At 38.1% G+C, this 24,653-nt stretch overlaps 1 protein-coding gene across 1 annotated transcript; it reads right to left on the bottom strand.

Moving 5' to 3' along the window:
- Positions 1–1,067: 1,067 nt before the first annotated feature.
- Positions 1,068–18,295, bottom strand: LOC119778401 (zinc finger protein OZF-like). The gene is made up of 4 exons (XM_038277609.1): positions 17,980–18,295; positions 6,358–6,738; positions 5,569–5,601; positions 1,068–1,129 (listed from the first exon to the last, which is right to left on the bottom strand). Exons 1-4 carry the CDS (start codon positions 18,209–18,211, stop codon positions 1,068–1,070), a joined length of 708 nt encoding a protein of 235 aa, XP_038133537.1. The 5' UTR covers positions 18,212–18,295.
- Positions 18,296–24,653: the final 6,358 nt, after the last annotated feature.

Below are 24,653 nucleotides of genomic sequence, written 5' to 3'. Positions count from 1 at the left end.
GAAATATTTCTATGTTAAAAGTTACTGATAAATGGTACAGTTCATGTAGTTTAATGCTGAAAGTAATAAAAAACCAAATTGAATGTGTTGCTGCGGCCACAAAGCAGAGTACTGACCGCTATACGATCACGGCTGCCTCTTCCATGTCTTCACATCCGCTCTGTGTTTTCTGACCTACCTCACTCAGAGACATTGATATCACTGCAGAATCTTACTTTCATCCTTTCTGCCTGTTTTGTGGAACAGTTTTCAAGGAGGAACGTGAGAAGTAACTTAATCTGTTACTTTTTGAAAGAGCCAATTTGAGACAAATTTATTTATAGTTTTAAAAAGGGTTAAAATACAAGATTGATCATTTTGTTTGTTAAGATTATAATTGAAGTTTAAAAAAACTCTAATATTAAAAGCATAGAATATAGAAATGCAATTTGAAATGCATGTTTTTGGGCTTCCTGCATGTTGTAATTGTATACGTGTTTTTTTTTGTTTGATTTTACGTACTGTACGTAAGGACTGAGGGGAAAACAAGATATGCTGGAAGCAACACAGTTTTTGACCGAGTTTATATTATACGAATGTGGATGTTCTCTTATTTTTGTTTTCTTTTAATAAACATTACAAGTTGAAGAACATTATCTTGAATTGCTCGTGTTTCAGTACTTGTTGCTAGACTGTTTTTCCATGCAGTACAGAAGAAACCAAAGGAGCTGGAGTGCCGCTACACTTTTGTTCTCTCTTTGTCTAAATGGAAATCACCATCATCCTTTATTTGGTGATTTAACTACCCTCTGTTATAACAGAGATATCTGTCAGAACCTAGTAACCGCATTAAGAATATTTCATTGATGGAAGTTTCACCTTTGAGTTAATATAAATAGCACAAATTTAGTGAAAAGAAAGTTACGATCAGGATTAGTAAACAGTTTTATAAAATTTACGCGAGAAAAACAATCACAGCAGGTTTATATTAACAATTTATGTAGGAAATCAATTCTATCATCTGAGGAGCAGCTTCAACTTGCAGAATTAAATTAATAACTTCTTTCTAGACAAAGTTCAGGGGACCATCATTTGCTACAGGGCTTGATGGATCCAGGAGGCTGAGAAGAACTCTTCGTATTTCTCTCATCTTAGAAAACAGAGCAGAAAGAAAATAGAGGTTTCTTCAGACTTGCATTTTAGTTTTACCTCCTAGGGACCACATGTGACAGATAATGATGGCGCTGTAAGCAGACAGATATTATCTGTCTCAAGCTGTCAGTAATAAGCTGCAGCGCTATAAAGGTGAAGGTAAGTGTGGATTTGAAGTTGCAGAGATAATTACATTATAAGTAATTACATTATAAGTCTTTTAATTGTAGAATTGAAAAAATTAGAAGTATTTTTTTGTTTACACTTCAAACTGTAAGCACAAGTAGCCTGGTCCACATTGCCGGCAGTAGTGTCGGACTCGTTTCTGGTGAGGGTTGGACTCCGCCATGGTTGCCCTTTGTCACTGACTCTCTTCATAACTTTTATGGACAGAATTTCTAGGCACAGCCAAAGAATTTGGTGGCCTTAGGATCGCATCTCTGTTATTCGCAGATGATGTGGTTCTGTTGGCTTCATCAGGGCGTGATCTACAGCTCTCACTAGAGCAGTTCGCAGTCGAGTGTGAAGCGGCGAGGATGAGGATCTGTGCCTCCAAATCCGAGACCATGGTCTTGGGCTCTGTTCGAAAACCTAGGACGCATCCTTAGAAGACCGGATTCGAAGGCCGATTACGTCATAGCGCGGCGCCGAGGTCTGGTCGGATTCCAAGAGTCCTCGTTATGCGGCCTTAAAATGCGTCCTTCTTTTTGCCCGATTTGAAGGACGGGTCCGATGTATCCTCGGTATTCTTGGATATCCCAGGATTCATTGCGAGACCAAGCAAGCTGTGATCAGAGTAAAGGTTACTTGGCGCCGTACACTGGTGAAAATTGGAAGTACAGTTTAATATAATACAAGTCATTTAATAGTTCCGTATGAAATGAATGAAAGTAGTTGTTTTAATGGTTATTGAGTCAGATATGTGGCGGTAATGTTTGGTTTATCTAAAGGTTTTTATCTGTTGCTGTGTAAATGGGTTTGGCTGGAATCTAAGGACAGATTCTAATATATCTGCAGAGTGGGGACTATAAATCTGATAGGATTTTATTTTTTTATTGCTGTTTTGCACAATATGCTTAACTACGTATTTTTGTTGTTGAATATTAGAGATTTTGCAGATATATTTTTTATAAATACATTGTTTAGATTTACTTATACCTTTCTAGCCCTTTTAAAGAATAGAAAATGCCTTTATTGTCCCACAATGGGCAAATGTACAGCAGCAGAAAGATTATTGAAAATGGTCACACAAATGAGGACCTTAGAAAAATGTATAAGAATAACATAATAGGGAAGAGTTAAAATATAAACAATACAATCCTGTAAAGTGTTTTAACAATATAAAACTGGGGAATAAATAACCAATATGCAGCTATGGACATTTTTACAGTAATAGATATTTGAAAATAGCAGCAACATCAGAGATGTGCAGAATGACAGCAGCAGGTTATTTAACTGACTAAGGTTTCTATCATTACATTTGATTTGATTTGTTCCTGCTCCCGGTGGTTGGAACCTTTATTCCACTCTGGATTCTTGTGAGTGTAGTCTTTGTTCACTTCACAATAAAAAAGAAATAAACAGTTTTGAAAACTTCTGTATTCATTCTTTTCCTGCTTTGTGTGTCAACGTTTACGGTTGCTAAGCAACAGAGCATACGGCGGTAAAACCCGCCGAAGGGTAGACCTGGTCGAATTCACAGCCTAAACTCTTCCGGTCTCCTTATTTTCAAGGACTTCGAAGGATCCAGTCTAGGTAGACCGCGTCCTTGGAGGACACGTCCTAGGTTTTCGAACAGAGCCTTGAGCTGGAAAAGGGTAGAGTGCCTTCTCCGGGTTGGGGAGGATGTACTGCCCCTTGTGGAGGAGTTTAAGTATCTTGGGGTCTTGTTCATGAATGAGGGGAAGATGGAGCGGGAGATCAATAGGCGGAATGGTGCGGCATCTGCTGTGAAGCGGGCCCTGTAACGGTCTGTTGTGGTGAAGAGAGAGCTGAGCCAAAAAGCAAAACTCTCAATTTACGGGTCGATCTACTTTCCTACCCTCATCTATAGTTCATGAGCTTTAGGTCAAGACTGAAAGAATGAGATCCCGGATACAAGCGGCTAAAATGAGTTTTCTCTGTAGTGTGTCTGGGCTCTCCCTTAGAGATAGGGTGAGGAGCTCAACCATCCGGGGAGGACTCAGAGTAGAGCCACTGGTCCTCCACATCGAGAGGAGCCAGTTGAGGTGGCACGTGCATCTAATTAGGATGCCCCCTGGACGTCTTCCTGGTGAGGTGTTCCAGGCACGTCCCACCGGGAGGAGGCCCAGGGGGAGACCCAGGACACGCTGGAGGGACTATGTTTCTTGGCTCCCCTGGGAGCGCATTGGGATTCCATCGGAGGAGCTGGCCCAAGTGGCTGGTGAGAGGGACGTCTGGGCCTCCCTATTGAAGCTGCTACCCCCGCAACCCGATCCCGGATAAGCGGAAAAAATGGATGGATGGATGGATGGATGGATGGATAACTTCTCCAACAAGCAAAGGAGGATTTATCCAATGGCCAGATTTGAACTCAGGCTCTAAAAAGCAAACAGATTAATGCTGATGGAGGAGCAACAGGAAAGACTGGAGAAGACAGAAGGTGAATGCCATTAAACTATTTATTTTACAGTTTTAGTTTGGCTGAAAATATCAGAGAAAACTTCGAAAAAGATTGTTTTTAATTTATATGAAACCATATAAAGAAACACATTTTTACAATCCATGGTTTTATTGCTGCTCGTTCATCAATTTAGAAGTGATTACAATCATTAAAAACATCCACAGCAGAATATAATCCATAAAATCAGTTGTATAAAATAGGTGATAGTTACTTTCAATCATAGCAGGTAAATAGAACATCTACAGAATCAAGGACAAAACTATTAGAATTAGTTCAAAGGAAAATTATAATTTCAAAAATCTTTAAAAAGCAGAAACTTCACACTTCTAGAGGAGAGTCAGATTTCTTTAATACATTATTAAGACAAAGGCTTTTTACCGAGTTAAAGCAGGTTCAAACTGATCAGTAAAAATAACAGCAACATCATCAATCTAGTTTATCTTTTTAAACAAACATGTTTCATCATTTTAGGACTTCAATTTACCTGAACTACAGACTCCAGCCTCTAAACTGAGTTCTTTGATGTCCCGTAGTTTAACCCCATAATCCCAGCACCCCCTTTCAAGGTGGCTGGAGCTACTTTGCAACATTAATTAGCTTGTAGCTGACTAACTCTGAGACTGACACACACTTCTATATGTCCCAAATCTTCATCTGAGACTCCTCTATAGATGATCTACTTCATTCTAATATCTATTGACCATAGCTCTAACACTGAGCCAAATAAAGTTGGAGTTTTGGTGGGCCTGGTTTCAACAACACACGTAGCAGGGCTGATTGATGCATTGCTAATGAAAGCCAACAAGACACTGAATTAGCTAAACTCTGATCATTTGCAGCTGAATTCTTAAAAAATCCTCCAAAATAATCAGCAAAACTGAGCAAAGCACATTAAATCTGTCCTACCTTTGCTTTTATTTTCATCTGAGGATATTTTCATCTGAATAAAAGTCTTGTTCCTGCAGTATATCCAAGCAATAGCTTATCATTCAGCTAAAAGATAAATGAATAAATTCATTCAGAAAAAGTTGTGCCACACCATGCCAAAATGGCACAGTATGGGTCCGTCTGGATTCTTTCCAATTTAAACTTAAACTATAACTTCTCAATGGCTTGTTGTATGGACACAAAACTTGCTTCATCTGTAACCAAGATAATTTTGTTGCACTTTATTATGATTATTCCCTAATTACAGAAAATGTAAGACATTTTGAATGTAAAAACTTTTTTTTTTTTGTTAGGGTAGCCCAAAATAATTAACTTTCAAATTTTCACATCCATATTCAACCAGGACCTTAATATTTACCAGGTTTACAGTATAACAGCTTATCTGTTCTAGTTTTTATGTGAAAAGAGCTCTTCATTAATTGGTTCTCTCAAAACTTTGCTCCAAAAAGACCATTAACCTTTGAGTTTTTCATGTTATGAGGTGAAGGAGTTTCTAGATGGACATTTCATCACTAGTCAAGAAAACGCCTCAACTGTTAATTCCTGTGACCACTAACTGCTATGACTTATGTATTGCAATTTATTTTTAAAATATAAATCATTCCACATCATGCATGAATATTGTAATCTAACTACTCAAATTACCCTCTTGTTTAAAGTCTTTGTTTTAAATCATTCAGGAAAACAGCCTCTCATCCGTGTGAATTCTCATGTGTCTCTCTAGTCAAATTACCTTTTTAGAGTAAAACGGTTGCCTCAAATCTTGCAGGAAAAAGGCTTCTCACCAGTGTGAATTCTGATGTGTCCAGTCAAACAATGTTTTAAAGTAAAACGTTTTTTACAAATGGTACAGGAAAAAGGCTTCTCACCTGTGTGACTTCTAATGTGTCTATCAAGATCGGATTTTTTTGTGAACATTTTTCCACAGGAAGGACATTCAAAGGGCCTCTCACCAGTGTGAATTCTCATATGTCCAGTCAAACAATGTTTTAAAGTAAAACGTTTGCCACAAATCGTGCAGGAAAAAGGCCTCTCACCAGTGTGAATTCTCATATGTCCAGTCAAACAATGTTTTAAAGTAAAACGTTTGCCACAAATCGTGCAGGAAAAAGGCTTCTCACCTGTGTGAATTCTACTGTGTTTAGTCAAACTACTTTTTTTAGTAAAATTCTTGTTACAAATGGTACAGGAAAAAGGCTTCTCACCGGTGTGACTTCTCATGTGAGTAGTCAAATTTCCTTTTTTAGCAAAGTTTTTTTTACAAATGGTACAGGAAAAAGGCTTCTCACCGGTGTGACTTCTCATGTGAGTAGTCAAATTACCTTTTTTAGTAAAATTCTTGTTACAAATGGTACAGCAAAAAGGCTTCTCACCTGTGTGAATTCTGATGTGATTAACAAGATCTGACTTGGAGGTGAAGCTTTTTCCACAGGATAGACATTCAAAAGGCTTCTCACCAGTGTGAATTCTCATATGTCCAGTCAAACAATGTTTTAAAGTAAAACGTTTGCCACAAATCGTGCAGGAAAAAGGCTTCTCACCAGTGTGAATTTTCATGTGAATAGTCAAATTTCCCTTTTCAGTAAAATTCTTGTTACAAATGGTACAGGAAAAAGGCTTCTCACCTGTGTGACTTCTAATGTGTCTATCAAGATCAGATTTTTTTGTGAACATTTTTCCACAGGAAGGACATTTATAAATCTTCTTATGTGTGTGGGTTCTCATGTGAACAATTAAAGGTTCTTTTTTTAAAAAGTCTTTTCCAGATTTTAAACATGGGGAAGGTTTCTCTCCTGTATCTTCAGTCTCCTGCTTCAGAACAAGCTGCTCTTCCTGCTCACTTATGGGGAGCTCCATGGTTTCCTCTTTTGTCCAGGGATGTTCTGGTTCTTTCTGCTCTTCTTTTATCTGCAGAGGTTCTGGTTCCTCTTGGCCCGAACTGGAATTCCTCTCTTGTTCATAGAGCTGCTGGTCAGAGAAATCCTCCTCTTTTCCAACATAATCCTGTAGATGGTCTAGAAAGACAAACAGCAGAAACACTTTCTGTTGTAGGTTAAAAAAGTACACTTCACTTTGATCTGTGTGTTGATCTAACTACATATAAATTCAATTCAATTCAGTTTATTTATATAGCATCAAGTCACAACACAAGTCATCTCAAGGCACTTTACAGTTCAACAAAGGAGAATTTAGAGAGGCCAACTACCCTAACAGTCATGTTTTTGGACTGTGGGAGGAAGCCGGAGTACCCAGAGAGAACCCCGCATGCACAGGGACAACATGTAAACTCCATGCAGAAAGACCCCGGGCCGGGAATCAAATCAAAAAAATATTTTAAACATTTCTTTATTAAAGAAATGTTAAAAATATTTTTTAGCTTTCGTTTTCTGAACTGTTCAGGTTTTACTGCACCTTTTGCCCAAAGACTGCTGGAGCACTAGCTCCACTGTGACACTATGGATAATCCCCAAATGAGGTTATGCACACACATTTAACACAGAAGGCCAAAATAAAAGGGAGGTGCATTCCAGAAAGCCTGAGCACCATCCCATTCTGCTCTGATCCAGCTTTTTATCTAGCACACTGTCTTCGCTGACCTCATTACAGAGCTAGATTCTCAACCTTTTCTGACTCCAACTCTAGACACAATAAGTAGAGAAAGATTCAAAAATATTGTAAAAATACATAATGCCCCTCTTCTTAAGACACAATATGGGTAATGCAAAGAAAGACAGGGTTAATTTAACATATATTACATTTTATTGCATTATTCTGCAGAACAAATATTGGCTTCAATCTCGAAACACAAGTTCAATCTTTTCCCTGTTACTCTCATGCAAAGATTCATGCAGCTCAGGCTCCTCCTATTTGACTTTTCAGTCCGCAGTAAAGCAACTGTGCGTCACTGTGAAGGACCCTAAAGGCTGATTTATACTTCAAAACTAGGTAGTCTGTGTAGGTGACGCAGTGAATGCAAAGACGTCCCCGCCCCCTCCGCAGACACTCTGCTGCACCTCTCCCAAATTGTAGGTGACCACAGACGGTGCCGCAGACAGGAGGCCTCTGATTGGTCAAATCTACATCCGCTTGCCGGCTTGTTTTTTTTCTTTATATGACTACAATTGCGAAAAAAACAATTGGTGAAGTTGGACCAGTTAGAAGAGCGAGTTGCACGCTGAGACCCTTTTTTCACCTTCTAGCATTTTTGCCCTCATGTCCCTCTTTTGTCGGACAAACTTGCCCCCACTTCCTCGCTGCCTCAGCTGTATCTAGACCCACAACTAGTTCATGATTGTACCTCCTACGTTGTGGCGTGGAATAATAACGTTTCGCAGACCACGCTTCAAAGTTGAGCATAAATCAAAAATATCTGCGTCAAGCTCAATGGAGCCGTTCTGAAGATATTCTGTTAGGTTATATCCAAGTAACGTCTTCCTATGGGCAACGACTTGAAGGCACAAACTAAACTGTTCATCATCAGCATTCAGAACATGGAGGCCAATCACTGTCCCCACCAATAGAATACCAGCTGCCTGCTTCTGCTCTAAAAAGTTCTTGCACAATTTGGAGGTGTGTTTAGGGTCATTGTCCTGTTGTAGGATGAAATTGAATGGAGTGATAGCCTTCCTTATTCAGAATCACTTTTACACTGTACAAATCTCCCACCTTACCAGCAACAAAGCAAACCCAGACCATCACATTACCTCCACCATGCTTAACAGATGGCGTCAGGCATTCTTCTAGCATCTTTTCATTTGTTCTGTCACACAAACGTTCTTTCTGATCCAAACACCTCAAACTTGGATTCATCCGTCCACACCACTTTTTTCCAGTCATCCTCTGTCCAATGTCTGTGTTCTTTTGCCCATCTTAATCTTTTTCTTTTATTGGCCAGTCTCAGATATGGCTTTTTCTTTGCCTCTCTGTCCTGAAGCCCAGAATCCTGCAGCCGCCTCTTCACTGTAGATGTTGACACTGGTGTTTTGCAGGTACTATTTAATGAAGATGCCAGTTGGGGACCTGTGAGGCGTCTGTTTCTCAAACTAGAGACGCTAATGTACTTGTCTTCTTGCTCAGTTGTGCAACGCGGCCTCCCACTTCTTTTTCTTCTCTGGTTAGAGTCTGTTTGTGCTGTCCTCTGAAGGGAGTAGTACACACCGTTGTGGGAAATCTTCAATTTCTTAGCAATTTCTCGCATGGAATAGCCTTCATTTCTAAGAACAAGAATAGACTGTCGAGTTTCAAATGAAAGTTCTCTTTTTCTGGCCATTTTGAGCGTTTAATTGACCCCGCAAATGTGATGCTCCAGAAACTCAATCTGCTTAAAGGAAGGTCAGTTTTGTAGCTTCTGTAACGAGCTAAACTGTTTTCAGATGTGTGAACATGATTGCACAAGGGTTTTCTAATCATCAATTAGCCTTCTGAGCCAATGAGCAAACACATTGTACCAGTAGAACACTGGAGTGATAGTTGCTGGAAATGGGTCTCTATACACCTATGTAGATATTGCACCAAAAACCAGACATTTGCAGCTAGAATAGTCATTTACCACATTAGCAATGTATAGAGTGTATTTCTTTAAAGTTAAGACTAGTTTAAAGTTATCTTCATTGAAAAGTACAGCGCTTTTCCTTCAAAAATAAGGACATTTCAATGTGACCCCAAACTTTTGAACGGTAGTGTAGGTTTAATATATTTGTATAGTTATTACAGATCAGCTTAAAGGAATAGTACACCCAAAACATGATTAGCCTTCATTTTCTACTCACCCCCATGCTGAACAACACTCTGGAGTACTTTTTTGATATCTCAAATGCATCTGGAGATCTGGGAGGCTTCTTGCTGTCTGCTGACATTCAAATAATGGAGGTCCATGGCGCCCGAGACAGAAAGGTCCATAAAAGTCCACAAAAACGTGTCAATATTCCTCCATACTGCTCGTCCAATGTAATCCAAGTGTCCTGAGTGGGTAGCATCCAGAATTTACTCGAAACGAAGTCATTTAGAATGTTTTTAGAGCATAAACAGTAGTGTATAGGATTACCTAATAGCGCCCCCATGCGCGCTCGCGATTCTACGGAAGCCGGCAGACCAAACCAGCGCATTCAGCTCGGCAAAGAACTCATGCTCTTCCTCAACACTGAAGTCCTCAGACATTTTTCTTTCGTTGTTTCTTTCTTTGCACAGGTAAACAGCACATTTCTTCTTCTACGCTTGCATTATCGGCAGACCAGACGCTGAATGCGCACTTTCTTCCGGTTTGGTCTGCCGGCTTCCGTAGAATCGTGAGCGCGCATGGGGGCGCTATTAGGAAATCCTATACACTACTGTTTATGCTCTAAAAACATTCTAAATGACTTCGTTTCGAGTAAATTCTGGATGCTACCCACTCAGGACACTTGGATTACATTGGACGAGCAGTATGGAGGAATATTGACACTTTTTTGTGGACTTTTATGGACCTTTCTGTCTCGGTCACCATAGACCTCCATTATTTGAATGTCAGCAGACAGCAAGAAGCCTCCCAGATCTCCAGATGCATTTGAGATATCAAAAAAGTACTCCAGAGTGTTGTTCAGCATGGAGGTGAGTAGAAAATGAAGGCTAATCATGTTTTGGGTGTACTATTCCTTTAAGATATATTTACTTCTTAATAAATTTTCAATAATTTAAAATCAAATTTAATCAGCCTAATTCATTTTTATACTAGTTATTTTGCTAATTAATTAAGATTTAGATTAAACTTTAAAGGTAAATAAATCTATATGTGTAGATAAAGGGGGGGGTCTTTTGGGTTCTCAGGTGAAAACTCCTAATCGCCTTTCATGTCCCAGTCCCAGTAGAAAGCATTATTAACCATTTATAACTTTATGTCAGGTGCTATTTCAGTCCTAATTCTGAAAGTTAGGATGTTTTTTTGTTTTTTATCATCCTAGATTTAAATCCAATAAGTAGGTTTTAGGTTTCATTCTCTTGTAAACATACTTCTTTTTAAATGTGCCAAAAATTATTATTCATATTATTTCACCCTCAGAAAAACATGCCACTTTGATTCAAATCTTTCAGGAATTAATTATTTATTTTTTGCAAATCTGCCATTTTAGTTAATAAACTCATAGCTTTTATATATTTTAGTTGCGTTTTTCCAAACTACATCCCATATATTTAGTGATCTGTAGGGTAACATTTATTTTAAACACTTAAGGGATGAAAATCGCTGATTTCATTGATCATATGTTTTAAGTGATATACATGTGTATTAATAATTTTCTGGAGGAAAGGAAAATCTAATTCTCTTAGTTTTCGTTATTTAGTGAAATCTAATTCAGATTAAACTGACACATAAGTTTATATTTTATCCCATTGGATTATATTATTCATTCTTTTTCCTCTATAAGTTGCTGTTTTGTTTACATTTTCATAAATCAGAGCAACCGTCACCTTTTCTCTGTCTTGGTCAGAACCTCAGACATTCATGGCACAGGGACAAAGCAACATACCACAAAATCATGAAGAGATGAAGCTAATCTCTCCGAGTGGCTGCTGTGGAAATAGAGAATTTGGTTTGTGACTAAAACCTGTGCGCATTTTACAACTACTGTGTCAGACCATGTTTGGACCCTTTTCTCTCTCTGGATTTGCCTCAGTTTTCATCTCAAGGTCCGTCCATAACATTATGGAACATGGTGACAGCAGGAAATGAACAAAACGAGACCTGTCCTGTTTTTAAACAACCACAGGCCTGATAAATAACGTTTTGTTTTCCAGTCCTGAAGCCGACATAGGAAAAGACAGTTGCTGCTGAGTTTTTCTCTTTTAAAAAGATAATTTTTGGTTTAGATATTTAAGGTTGGTTATAATTTCATCAGAAATGATTATACTGACTCTAAAATATTCATCTTTAGTGAAAGCCAACCAGGCTGTACATCATCACCCTCATTAGACATTTTCCCATAGATAAAGTCATGTCACGGAAGTCAGTCTGTCTGTTTTCTTCATTGCAAGATGCAGAAAGGAATCTAATAAGAGAAAGTTATCAAGCTTTTCTTGCATAGTTTGAGGTCTATGGAAATGGAAAATAAAATATATAATCAATCACTTTACTAGGGGTGTAAATCACATCCATCGTGGCGATTCGATTCAGTATCGATTTCCTGACCCAACGATTCGATTCGATTAATCGGTAAATTTTTTTTTTATTATTATTTTTTTTTTTTTACACCTTACAGGCTAAACAAAGTTTCAAGTTTGAAATAAATCAATGAAAGCTGTAATATCATTATGCATTTTCTTTAGAAACAACAGCAAATAACAGAAGTAGAAAAGTTGCATCAAAAAATACTGCAAAAATACTGCAGAATATCAGTGTAATGTGTTCAATGCAATACCTCGGCTCCAGAGAAACTGTCCAACATATTTTTAGAATGTAATAAATATATTCAGGAAAGAGAGATGTTGCGTAGAGAGTTAGACAGGAATAAAAATAAACTAGATAAAAGGGAATTGTTTCAAAGGTCATCTGGGGATGTAGTTTTTGGGAGTATTTTTAATTTTCTAAGAAGAACGGGTATTTTAGGGAGAATATAATAGTTTGTCTGGTCCATACTCCATTCTGGAAGGTGGCGGTAATGCACCTATAAGTTGTTTGCCAACCGCCGTTAAAAAAAAAAAGAAGAAGAAGGCTCCAGAGTGTTGACGTCACCGCCCCTTGAGAGACGTTCCGCTGCACCTCTCCCAGATTGTAGCTGACCGCAAACAGTGCAGCAGACAGGAGGCCGGCTTGTTTTGTTTTTATGACCGAAATTGCGGAAAACAACTCGTGAAGTTTGACCCGCTAGAAGAGCGAGGTGCGAGAGAACGCTGGGACCCTTTTTCCAGCTGAATCTCCGCTCTTTTTGCCCCATTGTCCCTCCGTCGTCGGACTAAACTCGCCCCCACTTCCTCATCGCCTCGGCCGTATCTAGACCCACAGTGTGTAGCCCAGACCACGCTTCAATACTGAGCATAATTTAAAAATGTCTGTGTGAAGCTTGCTGCAACAAACTGCTGTAAGAGTATAACCAGGAAGCGCGGTAGGAGGGCAAAATAGGTTTAGCGGCACCGCAGCACGGGAGGGAGAATTACGCCCAGGAGAAAATGGATAAAAATAGACCGGAGGGAAAAAAAAACATGAATCGATTATCTTGCGGACGTGTCGATGCATCGGATCGTCGGCTTTTGGATCGATGCATCGATACAAAACGATTATTATTTACACCCCTACACTTTACCCTTTTACTCATTGCTGCCAACAGGCGGTTTCAGTCCTGGAGCCCCCCCCACCTCAGTCCAAAAAGGTCAGCCACTTTTCAAACAAAAACAAATAATTAAAAATAATTTAGCACCGGAGAGAATGAAAGCCTTATGTTGGTGCACCTCCTCCTTGTTTCCCCACAAAAAAGAAATTCCCCAGTGTCTCTGTCCTCATGGTTTTTGCACACACATTGGGGACCAGGTTGCAGCTCAGGTGAGCTATTAGGGTCAGGGGTTCAGAGCAGATGAAAATCCCCATATTTTAACTCATCATTTCCATCTGGTTGCTGTGACGGTGTGTGTGAGTTGGGGGGAATTTAATTTTGTATTTGTAATGTAATTTTAGGTTAATTCCTCCATTTTACAAGTGTTTTCTCTTTTAACCTTTAAATTTCACCTTATTTTATGCCCTACTTACTTTTTTTTCTGTAATAATATAATAGTTTTTTTTAGCTATGAGTTATTAATTTCCTCTAAAAATTTTAAAGTTTTGTTTCTTTAAAAGCACCATTAAAATTAAAATTCATTAATATTACTTAGTATAGTGTAAGTTTAATATGTAATACAGTGTAAATATGTTTAGTATCAGGTTTAAACACTGCCTTTTTGACTTCTTATTTTAACCCATTTCCTTTGAAGCTGAGAGTTTCTTTGAACTCTCCTTTTAACCATCCATCATTTTAAACTGCTTTTTTATTTTGTTTATTTTCCTTTTCTTTTTTTTTTCAAATTCTGTAAATTTCTTACCTTATCTTCTTTTTAGCCTCTAACTTCTCATGATATTGGTTTATTTTATCCTTAACATTTTTTTTTTTATTGCAACATTAAATCAAAAATTTCTTCTTGAGTTGACAATTCCCCAGAACCTTGCCTTTTGTTCTACTGCCCTAGAACTGCAAAATCTATCCCATTATCTACAGGTAATTTACCGGTTTCCAATATGCACACCATTCCTCTGGTGCCGACCTGGATAACTGGGGGGGATCCCGCTCTAGATTACCGACGTCTCAGTAAAATTAAATGCCTTCTGGTGGCACCTACAACCTTCCTCTCACCCTTAGAGAGAGCCTCACGTTCCTATGCGAGGTCTTTTGGTTCACAGGTGGAACAAAAACCTGAATTGACTTTCTGTTCCCCAAAAAGAAAAGTTATCTTTTATTTTGTATGTATATTGTTTAGTATTAGTATAGTAATTTTAGTGCATTAAAATGATTAACCGATTAATCTTTAATTTAGTTAGATTTTTATTTTGTTTTTGTTAGATTACATTTATTTATTTGATTATTTTAATGGAGAAGAGGACTTTGAGCTAATTTTCCAGTATTTGATTTCTAATTATCTTTAAATCTTTTAACAATCTGTTTTTTTGTAATTCAGTTTTTTAAATTTAATTTAAACTGTGCCGACAAAAGATTAATCTTACCGTCTCAAAAAAATGGTTAGTTTTGATCCTCCTGCTGACCTCTAGGGACCTCGATGTCAGAAGTCCTCAGTCCCTTAACCTTCTAACGGGGTATTGAGGCTGGAAGACTGCTTCCTCCAGGTGGTACCTGACACTTCTGACAATCGCTGTCCTCAGAAAAAAATCAGCCAAGGAGAATCCTGCTGACAACGCCAAATTGTTGTGGAAAAAAAGTATTCAACTATTCATCCTAGTTAAATAAACGGAGATCGATGGATTTCACTCAGTCGGCACATTTATTCATATCTTTGCAAAGTGAGAACAGTTCATCATGAAGCCTTTATGGCACAGCATTCTGCCCTGTTCTGATCTGGACAGCGTTCGTCCCCCCTTACTTAGAACACTGCAAAAATAGTTAAAGTCAAAACAAATTACAAACACTCTGGTTAAACAGTAACATGTTATGAATAAACCTTGAGAAAGAATCTGGTTTGTTATGGAAGAAGCTCTGTCTGGTCTACAAACACCATCCTACATAGAATGGTGCGGCCTTCAAGGTGAAACAGACTGAGTGAAAACTTTTATAGTGAGTAAATAGAATAAATTAATATATAATAAGGGAGAAATAAAAATGTTCCGACATTATCTATTTAATTGACTATTTCTACTCCTAGAAATAGGATAAAGACAAGAACAAACAAAGGAACACTATTAACATTGGTTTTATCTTACATAGATTTCCTCACAGTCTATAAGAAAATTAGTACAAACATTGATGTCTGGTAAATAATCCTTGAATCTGGCTGTTTATTTTGGATACTATTAAATTACAGATAAGAGAGTGTTATATTGTCCTTTAGAATTGTTAAATGTGATTTTATATTTGAATAAACTTAGGCTCATTCTCAGTGTTATGCTTTATAGATGATGCCACTAAAAAATACTCTTCACCATCGCTGTTAATCTGTGACTGCATGCGTGCCCATCTCACAGCTGATGTGAAAAACATGGTGAAACAAATTAACGCTGTGCTCGCTGTTATTCAACCGCTCGACATCGGTGTGACCAGACCCAGCAGGTGCAGCAGAAGCAGCGAGTTTACATGCAAAGTCAATGGTTGACGCGCGTATAGGTGCAGCAAAAGGTCCCGCAGCGCGTTTTGAGCCGCAGGTGCAGCGCGTCGGGAGCGTTTAAGCATCTGACGCGCCACCAACGCGCTGCTGCTGCTCGAGATGGAAAAATTGAAGTTTTGTTGTTGGACGCGCCACATCAACCAATCAGAGAAGCTGATCTGGGAGCTGACAGCGAGACAGACACATCGCTGATGATACAGATATACACAGCGCTGTGATCGCTCCTCTGAAACAGTTTATTGATGCCTAAATTAACTTAACCTGCCGACAGAATATGTTCACTTTCATTATCCAGTTTTCAGGTGGATTTAAAAACATATTAAAACTACTTTATTCCCACTGATCACAGCAAATATAGCTGCAAGGCAAAGAAAGGAATGCCACCGTTAGCGGATGGATTGTAGATGCTTGGAGTAACGTGTCTGCTGGCTCTGTTGTTCGAGCTTTCGCAAAAACCGGCATCATTTCCGAGGAGCCGCCCGGCACAGAAAGTGACTCCGACAGCGAAGAAGGGGAAACTGGCATGTCTGGTTTAGCGCAGCTGTTTAAATCAAAAACAGAGGATGATGACTTTGATGGGTTTGATTAATACTTTGTAATAAATACATGAATAAAGCACAATCATACTCAGTTTTGCTCCCGCTCTATTTTTCTACCTGAAAACTTAATTCAACAGCAGCCTCTGGGCGGGTCTCCTCCTCTTCACCGCGGTGGCTGGCAGGTGTTTTTTCATCTAAATAATCTAAAGGATTATAAAAGGATAATAGGATAATAAAAGCGAACATATTCTGTCGGCAGGTTTCAGGATTTTAAGTTAATTTATGCGTCAATAAACTGTTTCAGAGGAGTGATCACAGCCCTGTGTCATCAGAGCGATGTGTCTGTCTCACGGCCAGCTCCCAGGTTTGATTAATACTTTGTAATAAATACACCTTGCAGCTATATTTGCTGTGATCAGTGGGAATAAAGTAGTTTTAATATGTTTTTAAGTGAGAAAATCCACCTGAAAACTTAATCATTGCAGTCAGTTCATCCAGATTATCATCCTGCCTTCTAATAGTATTTCTGTCGGAGGCGCTCAGACCCCCACATACCAGCGGTGCGCCGACAGTAGGAATCCCTTCAACAGCAGCCTCTGACCGCGAGGAGGCAGGCGCCAGGATAATAAAAGCTAACATATTCTGCCGGCAGATTACTGCATTTTAAGTTGATTTATATGTCAATAAACTGTTTCAGAGGAGTGATCACAGCGCTCAGTGTCATCTGCGATGTGTCTGTCTCACGGCCAGCTCCCAGGTTTGATTAATACTTTGTAATAAATACATGAATAAAGCACAATCATACTCAGTTTTGCTCCCACTCTATTTTTAAATACGCAGTAGAGGTATTTAAAGGTAGTAGAGGACATGTACCTGTATATAAAAAACGCGCCCTATAGTCCGGTGTGCCTTATGTGTGTGTTAAATACAGAAACATAACTGAGACTGCGCCTTTTAGTACGGTGCGCCTTATGGTCGTGAAAATACGGTATGTCTCATCTGCCAGCACCAACTTTCTTTGTAAGAACTGGAAACTGATCTGTTTAAACTAGATATGAAATAATTACATTTGCCAAACAATTATCCCTAAATCATCATCTGAACAATTTAATACCATTAAACAAATTATATTACAGCTTTAGGTTGTCTTTAAATATCGGAAAAAACATAATAAAAAGATAATTTGTAACTTAAATGAAACTTTACAAATTTTTAGAATCCATTAGGTTTTTATTTCTACTCACTACATCAATCTAGAAGTAACTACATTAAAGGGGAAAAAAACATAATTTGTATGAAGTAAAAATTTATTTCTGCTGTTAATGAAAAGCTTGTCCGAAAAACCTAGCAAGAAAACTGTATTAACCAATCAGGTTCTCATGTAATGAGGTGAAGGAGTTTCTAGATAGATGTGAGTTCTTATGTGAAGCAACACATCTTTCTTTTTAGGATAATTTGTTTCATGTGTTTCTCACATGAGTCGCCATGTGCTGAGTCACATTATCTTCTCTAGTAAAACTTTTGCAACAAATTGTACAGGAGAATGGCTTCTCCCTCGTGTGAATTCTGATGTGTCGATCAAGTTGAGATTTCTGAGAGAAGCTTCTTCCACAGAACAGATAAGAAAAATGTCTTTCATCTGAATGAGTTTTCATGTGAAAAGTCAAATGACTTTTTATGGTACATTTTTTGCCACAAATTACACATGAGAAAGGTTTCTCACTTGTGTGAATTCTCATGTGCGTATAAAGATTAGATTTCTGAGTGAAGCTTTTCCACAGGACAGACATTTGAAAGGCTTCTCACCATTATGATCCATTTTGTATATAGTTAAATTACTTTCTATGGTACACCTTTTGTAACAAATAGTACAGGAAAATGGTTTCTCACCTGTATGTAGTCTGATGTTTGTAACAAGATTTAACTTCTGAGAAAAGCTTTTTCCACAGGACAGACATTCACTGATCTTCTCGCCTGAGTGAGTGCTCTTGTGATCTATAAAATGTACTTTATTTTGAAAGTTTTCTCCACATGTCAAACACGGGAAATGTTCCTCTCCTGTATCTTCAGTCTCCTGCTTCAGAACAAGCTGCTCTTCCTGCTCACTAATGGGGAGCTCCATGGTTTCCTCTTTAGTCCAGGGATGTTCTGGTTCTTTCTGCTCTTCTTTTATCTGCAGAGCTTCTGGTTCCTCTTGGTCCAAACTGGAATTCCTCTCCAATCCACAGAGCTGCTGGTCAGAGAAATCCTCCTCTTTTCCAACATAATCCTGCAGGAGGTCTGGAAAGACAAACACAGCAGAAAGACTTTCTATTGGTGGTTAAATAAAGGACACTTCACTTTAATGATCCTTGTGTTAATCCAGCTACATAGAAACAGACTGGAACTACATATCCCAGCATGCACTGCAGCTCTGACGTTACAATCACAGATTTGGAACTCCACTGTCATCCGTAAAGCTTTAGATTATGTCTGAACAGAACATGTTTATCTTTCATTTTCCCAGCACACAAACCCAATCGTAGTTTTCCAAACAATTTAATTATTGAGGTCTTACTGCCATCTGAAGTGTTAAAACATCATTTGGGATGGCCATTTAGCATTGATTTCCATTTAGACAACCAATTTTAAATCATTAAGTCAATTTTAACATCTACCTTCTTGGCATAAATTCCATCTTGTTTTACATTTATTGACAAAATAAGCATCTGTACGTCTGTTTCCATCATAACATACAAATGTCTGTACATGATCAATCGATGAAATATAATCAGGGCGACCATCAAGAAAGCACAACTTTCAGACTTTTCATTTAAATCCTGACAGGGACAGGATACTGCATCAGCCAGTTAATTTTGATAAATGCTGTTTGATTGTTGTCAACTATTGGACACCTTTAGCTATCATGTGAGGCGACCTCCTCCAAACTTTGAAAACTAACTTTTAAATGTAGATCTATGTTTTGAAGATCAATTTGATGGAAAATGTCATGAGAAGTACCTAGCTTGGTTTCTGTAGCTAAATATTAGTTTGAAATGTTTGAGTGAACTTAAAATGTTTTATCTGGGATGACGGAGGATCATGTGGGGCGACCACTACTGAGTGTTTTACACAATAAACAGGATTTCCTCTGTATTTATTTACATATAATAGTAACTTAAATTGTTTAAGCCTTTTTATGTAAACACATATTTCTATTAATTCAATCATTCATCATTACTATTCAGGAATACCCATTTGTCTTTGATTATAGTAAAATCCTGAGAAAAGATAAAACTATGAGGCAAAAAAAATGATATTTAGGCAATCGTAGATTTATTCATATTTAACTATTTTGACCAATTTTCAAGAAATGCAACATTAACAAGCAAACAGGAGACAGGGGTCAACAGACAGCCATTCATGTCCGACTGTGCAGCGAGAGTCTAATATATTACCAGGAAAAGAGAAAGGTGGAAACTCTGGGTAGCATTTAGTCTTATTTGTATTTCAAATTATCATGTTTGTAGGATTAGGAATGACGTTTTGTTATAGTGTGAACTTAAAGGAGTAATCTTTACTATTTGTATACTGTAATTTCTGGACTATAAGCCGCGACTTTTTCCCCCATTTTTTGAACTTGCGGCTTATATAACAATGCAGCTTATCTATGGACTTTTACAGCTAACGGCCACTAGGGTAATACCTAAATCTATGGATTTTAACATCCACCATGTTGACGTCCGAGGTCCCCCGGAAGCAGAATTCTACCGCGAGTTGTACGAGACAGAATGACGGCGAGAAAGACGGACATTAAACATAAAACACCTGCAGCTTATAGTCCGGTGCGGCTTGCACATGTACAAATCATGAAATTTAGCTTCTGCGGCTTATATTCAGGTGCGGCTAATAGTCCGAAAATTACGGTTGTTTTTTTTTCCTTGGACCACTAAACTACAGAATGGACATTAAGGTTTACTCAACATTGTGCATCATTCATGAAGTCATTTCTATGTGGAAAGGTTTTCTTTACATTTGGCCTCTTGATTTTACGTTATTCCATCATGTTCTACTCACCCATATGAGTTTTGTGTCATTTGGAGCCGTTCTGAAGATACAGTGAACCCTCGCTATAACGCGCTTCACTTTTCACGGTCTCACTGCTTCAAGGATTTGCATCATGCATTGTTCAACTTTATTGTCAAACATAATCGATGGTGGCATGTCGGTTTATAAGGATCTTTTGGCCCAGAAGAAAAAAAGAGCGACAACAACTACCGATAAATATGTTCTTCTCTCCAAAACACACACCTGCACCGCAGGCTTTAGAAGAAAAAAACGCCACAGAGCAGAGTCAGGATGCAGCGGCTCCGTCAAACAGCAGTGAAACACTGTATTGTACACGTTCGTCACTATTTGTCCTACTGTACTTTGTATTTTTTTTTCAGAATCATTTTTCATTTTCTCCCGTTCCAATCCGTCACGGTCGGGCAGTGCTGATCCCCGCAATATTAACTCTTCAGTTCGTATTGATGATTAAAATTATTATTTATTTATTTATCACTAGATTATTTTACAGTACAATACAGTAGTTATTTGTAAAAAAAAAAAAAAAAAAAAAAAAACAACAAACGAAATACAGTTTATAAGTTTTTGTTGAGTATTTCATTGTATAATAACTGTAAAAAAATACAGGTTTCTACTTCACGGATTTCGCCTATCGCGGGTTCTTTTTGGAACGTAACCCCCGCGATAAACGAGGGTTCACTGTATTACGTTAGGTTATATCCAAGTAATGTCTTCCTATGGGCAACGACTTTAAGGCACAAACTAAACTGTTCATAATTTAATCTTTATGGTACGCCAGCATTCAGAACATGGAGGCCAATCACTGTCCCCCAGACATCCGGCGTTATATTTTATATATTTTTTATGTTTTTAAAAATAAGCAGCGCGTGTATGACGTCATCCGTGTGCGTCAGCTACCATTCATTCATCCTGTCCGCTGAACTGCTGCTAGTTTTCCTCACATGCCTGGAAGATGTCTAGAGCTGCTACCACAGATGATCTCGCTCTCCAAACGGAATTGAACGATTCAGATTAGCTAGAATGAATAGAAGGGGTAGAGCGTAGCCGCCTGGTGTAATGTACATTGGTCATATAAAGTAAAAAAGCAAAAGTCCAGTCCAACGCATGGATGATGTCATACACACCCCACTTTGTTTTTAAAAGATATAACTATAAAAAATATAACCATGGATGTCTGGGGGACAGTGATTGGCCTCCATGTTCTGAATGCTGGCGTACCATAAAGAATAAATGATGAACAGTTTAGTTTGTGCCTTCAAGTCGTTGCCCATAGGAAGACGTTACTTGGATATAACCTAACGGAATATCTTCAGAACAGCTCCAAATGACACAAAACTGATATGGGTGAGTAGAACATGATGGAATAACATAAAATCAAGGGCCCAATGTAAAAAAAAAAAAAAAATGGGAATGACAGTTGTCTGTTGGTTGAGTCTAAAATTGTTCCAGGTCATGAGATAAATTCACTCAAAAACAGTGTTGACTCCAATGGAGGACCAACTCTGCCATATTTAAAAATAAATACAGAAATAAATAAATGCTCAATAAATAAATAAGCATACAATTAATTGCCACCAAAAATACAATAAACAAAAAAATGTAAGTAGAAATTAAATTATACAGTTCGTCTGTTTTATTCTTCCTTTGCATTTTTTTACCCTAGTTATTTCTCTATGCCCTTTTTTTACATTTCTCTATGCTTTTCTGCCTCATTATGCAAATGAAGAGGGGGCGTGTCCTAGAGAGTCAACTTCTGCTCATTGGTTGGCGGTCCATCTTCTTAACTCAGAGCTCTGAATACTAAGTTAAATGTTCTCTTTTCTGTTGCTGTTGTTCAATAAAAGTATGTTTTAAGATTATTTGAGGCGAGAAAATTATACTTTTAAGCATCACCATATGGCCCATTCACAGATTTAATGCGTACTTTATAAGAAAATGTCCCGAACTTGAGAGGACCGCGGCAACCAGCGGAGCTCCGAAGCTAACGGGAGCCATGTTTAACGGCAGCCCGTCTGCAGCGGCCCTTCCTTGGCATAGCCGTGTGTGAAGGACCGCTGGCTATGATGGCGATTTTTTGTTGTATTTTGTTGAACATACTTGGCGAGGACACGAGTCCCTACTCGCGTTCTAATGACTTCAGACTCGACTTCAGACTCTCCTCTCCTCCTGTAGATTCGTCCGATGCAGTAAAATGCTAACCAACCAATGAGCAGAAGGCGACTCTCTAGGACACGCCCCCTCCTCATTTGCATAATGGGGCAGAAATGCAGGCAGAAATGTAAAGAGGGCAGAGAGAAATAAATAGCGGCGAAGAAATAACTAGGGTAAAAAACTACAAAGGAAGAAGAAAACAGACAAAAATATAACATGCACATAAATAAATACTTAAAGAAATAAGTAATTAAAAAATAAAGTTGAAGATTAAAAAGGACAAAAAAAATAAGGTCAATATTACAAAGGCGAATAATTAAAGAAGCTAATTAAAAGAGTTATATACATTTATGTCTCACTGTATAATTTAATTTCTACTTACATTTATTTGTTTATTGTATTTTTGGTAGCAAATAATTGTATGCTTATTTATTTATTGAGCATTTATTTATTTCTGTATTTATTTTTAAATACGCCAGAGTTGGTCCTCTATAGAATCATAGTTCTCCATTGGCTTAAAAAAATACTGCTTTTATTTTTGCATTTAAAATCTCTCAATAGTTTTTCTCAATAGTGTTTTTATTATGATTTTTATTTAATATCATCCAGGTTTTGTGATGGATTGACTCAGAATCTATGTGGGATCATGGTACTCTGCTGGTTTCATGAGATGCATCTTTTGGTTTTGCAAATCAAGCCTCTAAATATTTACTATAATTGTTAGTATATAGGCTAAATAATAACATTCTAGCCTGATAGCTTCTCAGCTTTAAAAGCCAGGCCTACACACTTAGTTTGAAAAAGGGAAGTTAGGCTCCGTCCACACGAAGTCAAAACGAACACGAAACGCTGATATTTTCCAAAACATTTGTCGTAAAGACGGAGACATAAAATAAATGTGATCGTCCACACGAATGCATGAAAACGCTGCAAAATGTATGCCAGGCCTGTAAGTGGCGCTGTGGTGCCAAAGCAAAAATAAGCGACGAAATGTTGGGCATGCGCACTAATATTTATACATGGTTGCCCTGCGGGTCCATTTTCTTGGTTCAGTCAAATTCAGGTGCTGAACTATGTCGTCGATATTGCTCTGTTCTTCCTGGAGATATTCCAGAAGAAGAAGATTCTGTTGTAAGCCCGACAGCAGGGTGAGTAGCATTAGCAGCAACCATTCAACACAGTACGGCGCCATTGTTGTTGTGATACTGTGTCGCGCATGCGTGTTTAGAGGCGACGCTATGACGCATGCGTGTAAAAAAAAAATAATGCGGTTGGAGCTTAAAGATGGAAACGCGAAAACAGCGTTTCAAAGTCTTCCCACTCTGAAGGCTGAATAAAAAAAAGATTGTTTACAGACCCACGAAACGCCGGCTTCGTGTGGATGAGAGGCTGGTTTGGTGAAACATTTGTGCGTTTAGGCCAGGGTTCGGCTTCGTGTGGACGGGGCCTCAGTACACTGTAGTTTTCTCTACTGTGTTTTTACTGTAAAGCCTGTAATACAGGGGCACTTTTAGTGTTGGTAACATAGACATGATATAAATGTAGACCCGGCATTGCTCGCTATCGCCTATGGGCGCCAAGGTGATTTTAGTGGCGCCATCTTTGGGTGGTCGAAAGTTCTGCTCAGAGTGATGTGCTGAACGGGCACAGAATCAAATTTAATGATTTTAATTAACTTTAATTCACTGAATATTTAATTTATTTTCAAAATTTTGTTTTTGTTTTTTTTTCTGAAAACGAATAATTCTGTGTATTTTAATTCTCTTACTAGGGTTAAGAGTAAAAGAATATTCTGATAGGTGCAAAGCACAGCCACCCTCACATTTTTCCTTATTACTACATAAAGAAACATATTTACACAGATATGCACACACACACACACACACACTTATTTATATATATATATATATATATATATAGTAAAAATGTATATAACACTAAAAATGTCGACAGCTTTATATTGATTATCTATTCTTCAAATGCACAGTATTTGTATTGGAGAAAAGAAAACAATAGAGTGTGGTATTTTGTTTATCATTTTATATTTATTTATACTATTCAATCTTTTACTCTTTTTTTTTTACTTGCAGCACTTTGCTCAGCTGTGGCTGTTTTTAAGAGCTTAACACATCAATTGGACTGAATTTTCCTTCTACTGTTCTGCTTAAAGCAGCAGGATGACCTCCCCAAGATGGCGCCCGTAATGTCTGCGCAGAGACAGTCAATGCGGGGTCTACTCTAATATTATCTCTATGGTAGAGACGGCTTTCTGTGATTGTAGTGAACTCGGAGCGAAGAAGAGGTTTAACCGGAGAAAATTACTAACTTTACCGCAGTCATTAAAA

Source organism: Cyprinodon tularosa, unplaced genomic scaffold (genome assembly GCF_016077235.1).
Source record: "Cyprinodon tularosa strain WSP-4 unplaced genomic scaffold, ASM1607723v1 ctg1328, whole genome shotgun sequence".
Lineage (NCBI taxonomy): Eukaryota > Metazoa > Chordata > Actinopteri > Cyprinodontiformes > Cyprinodontidae > Cyprinodon > Cyprinodon tularosa.
This window is presented reverse-complemented; position numbering and strand designations above follow the sequence as displayed.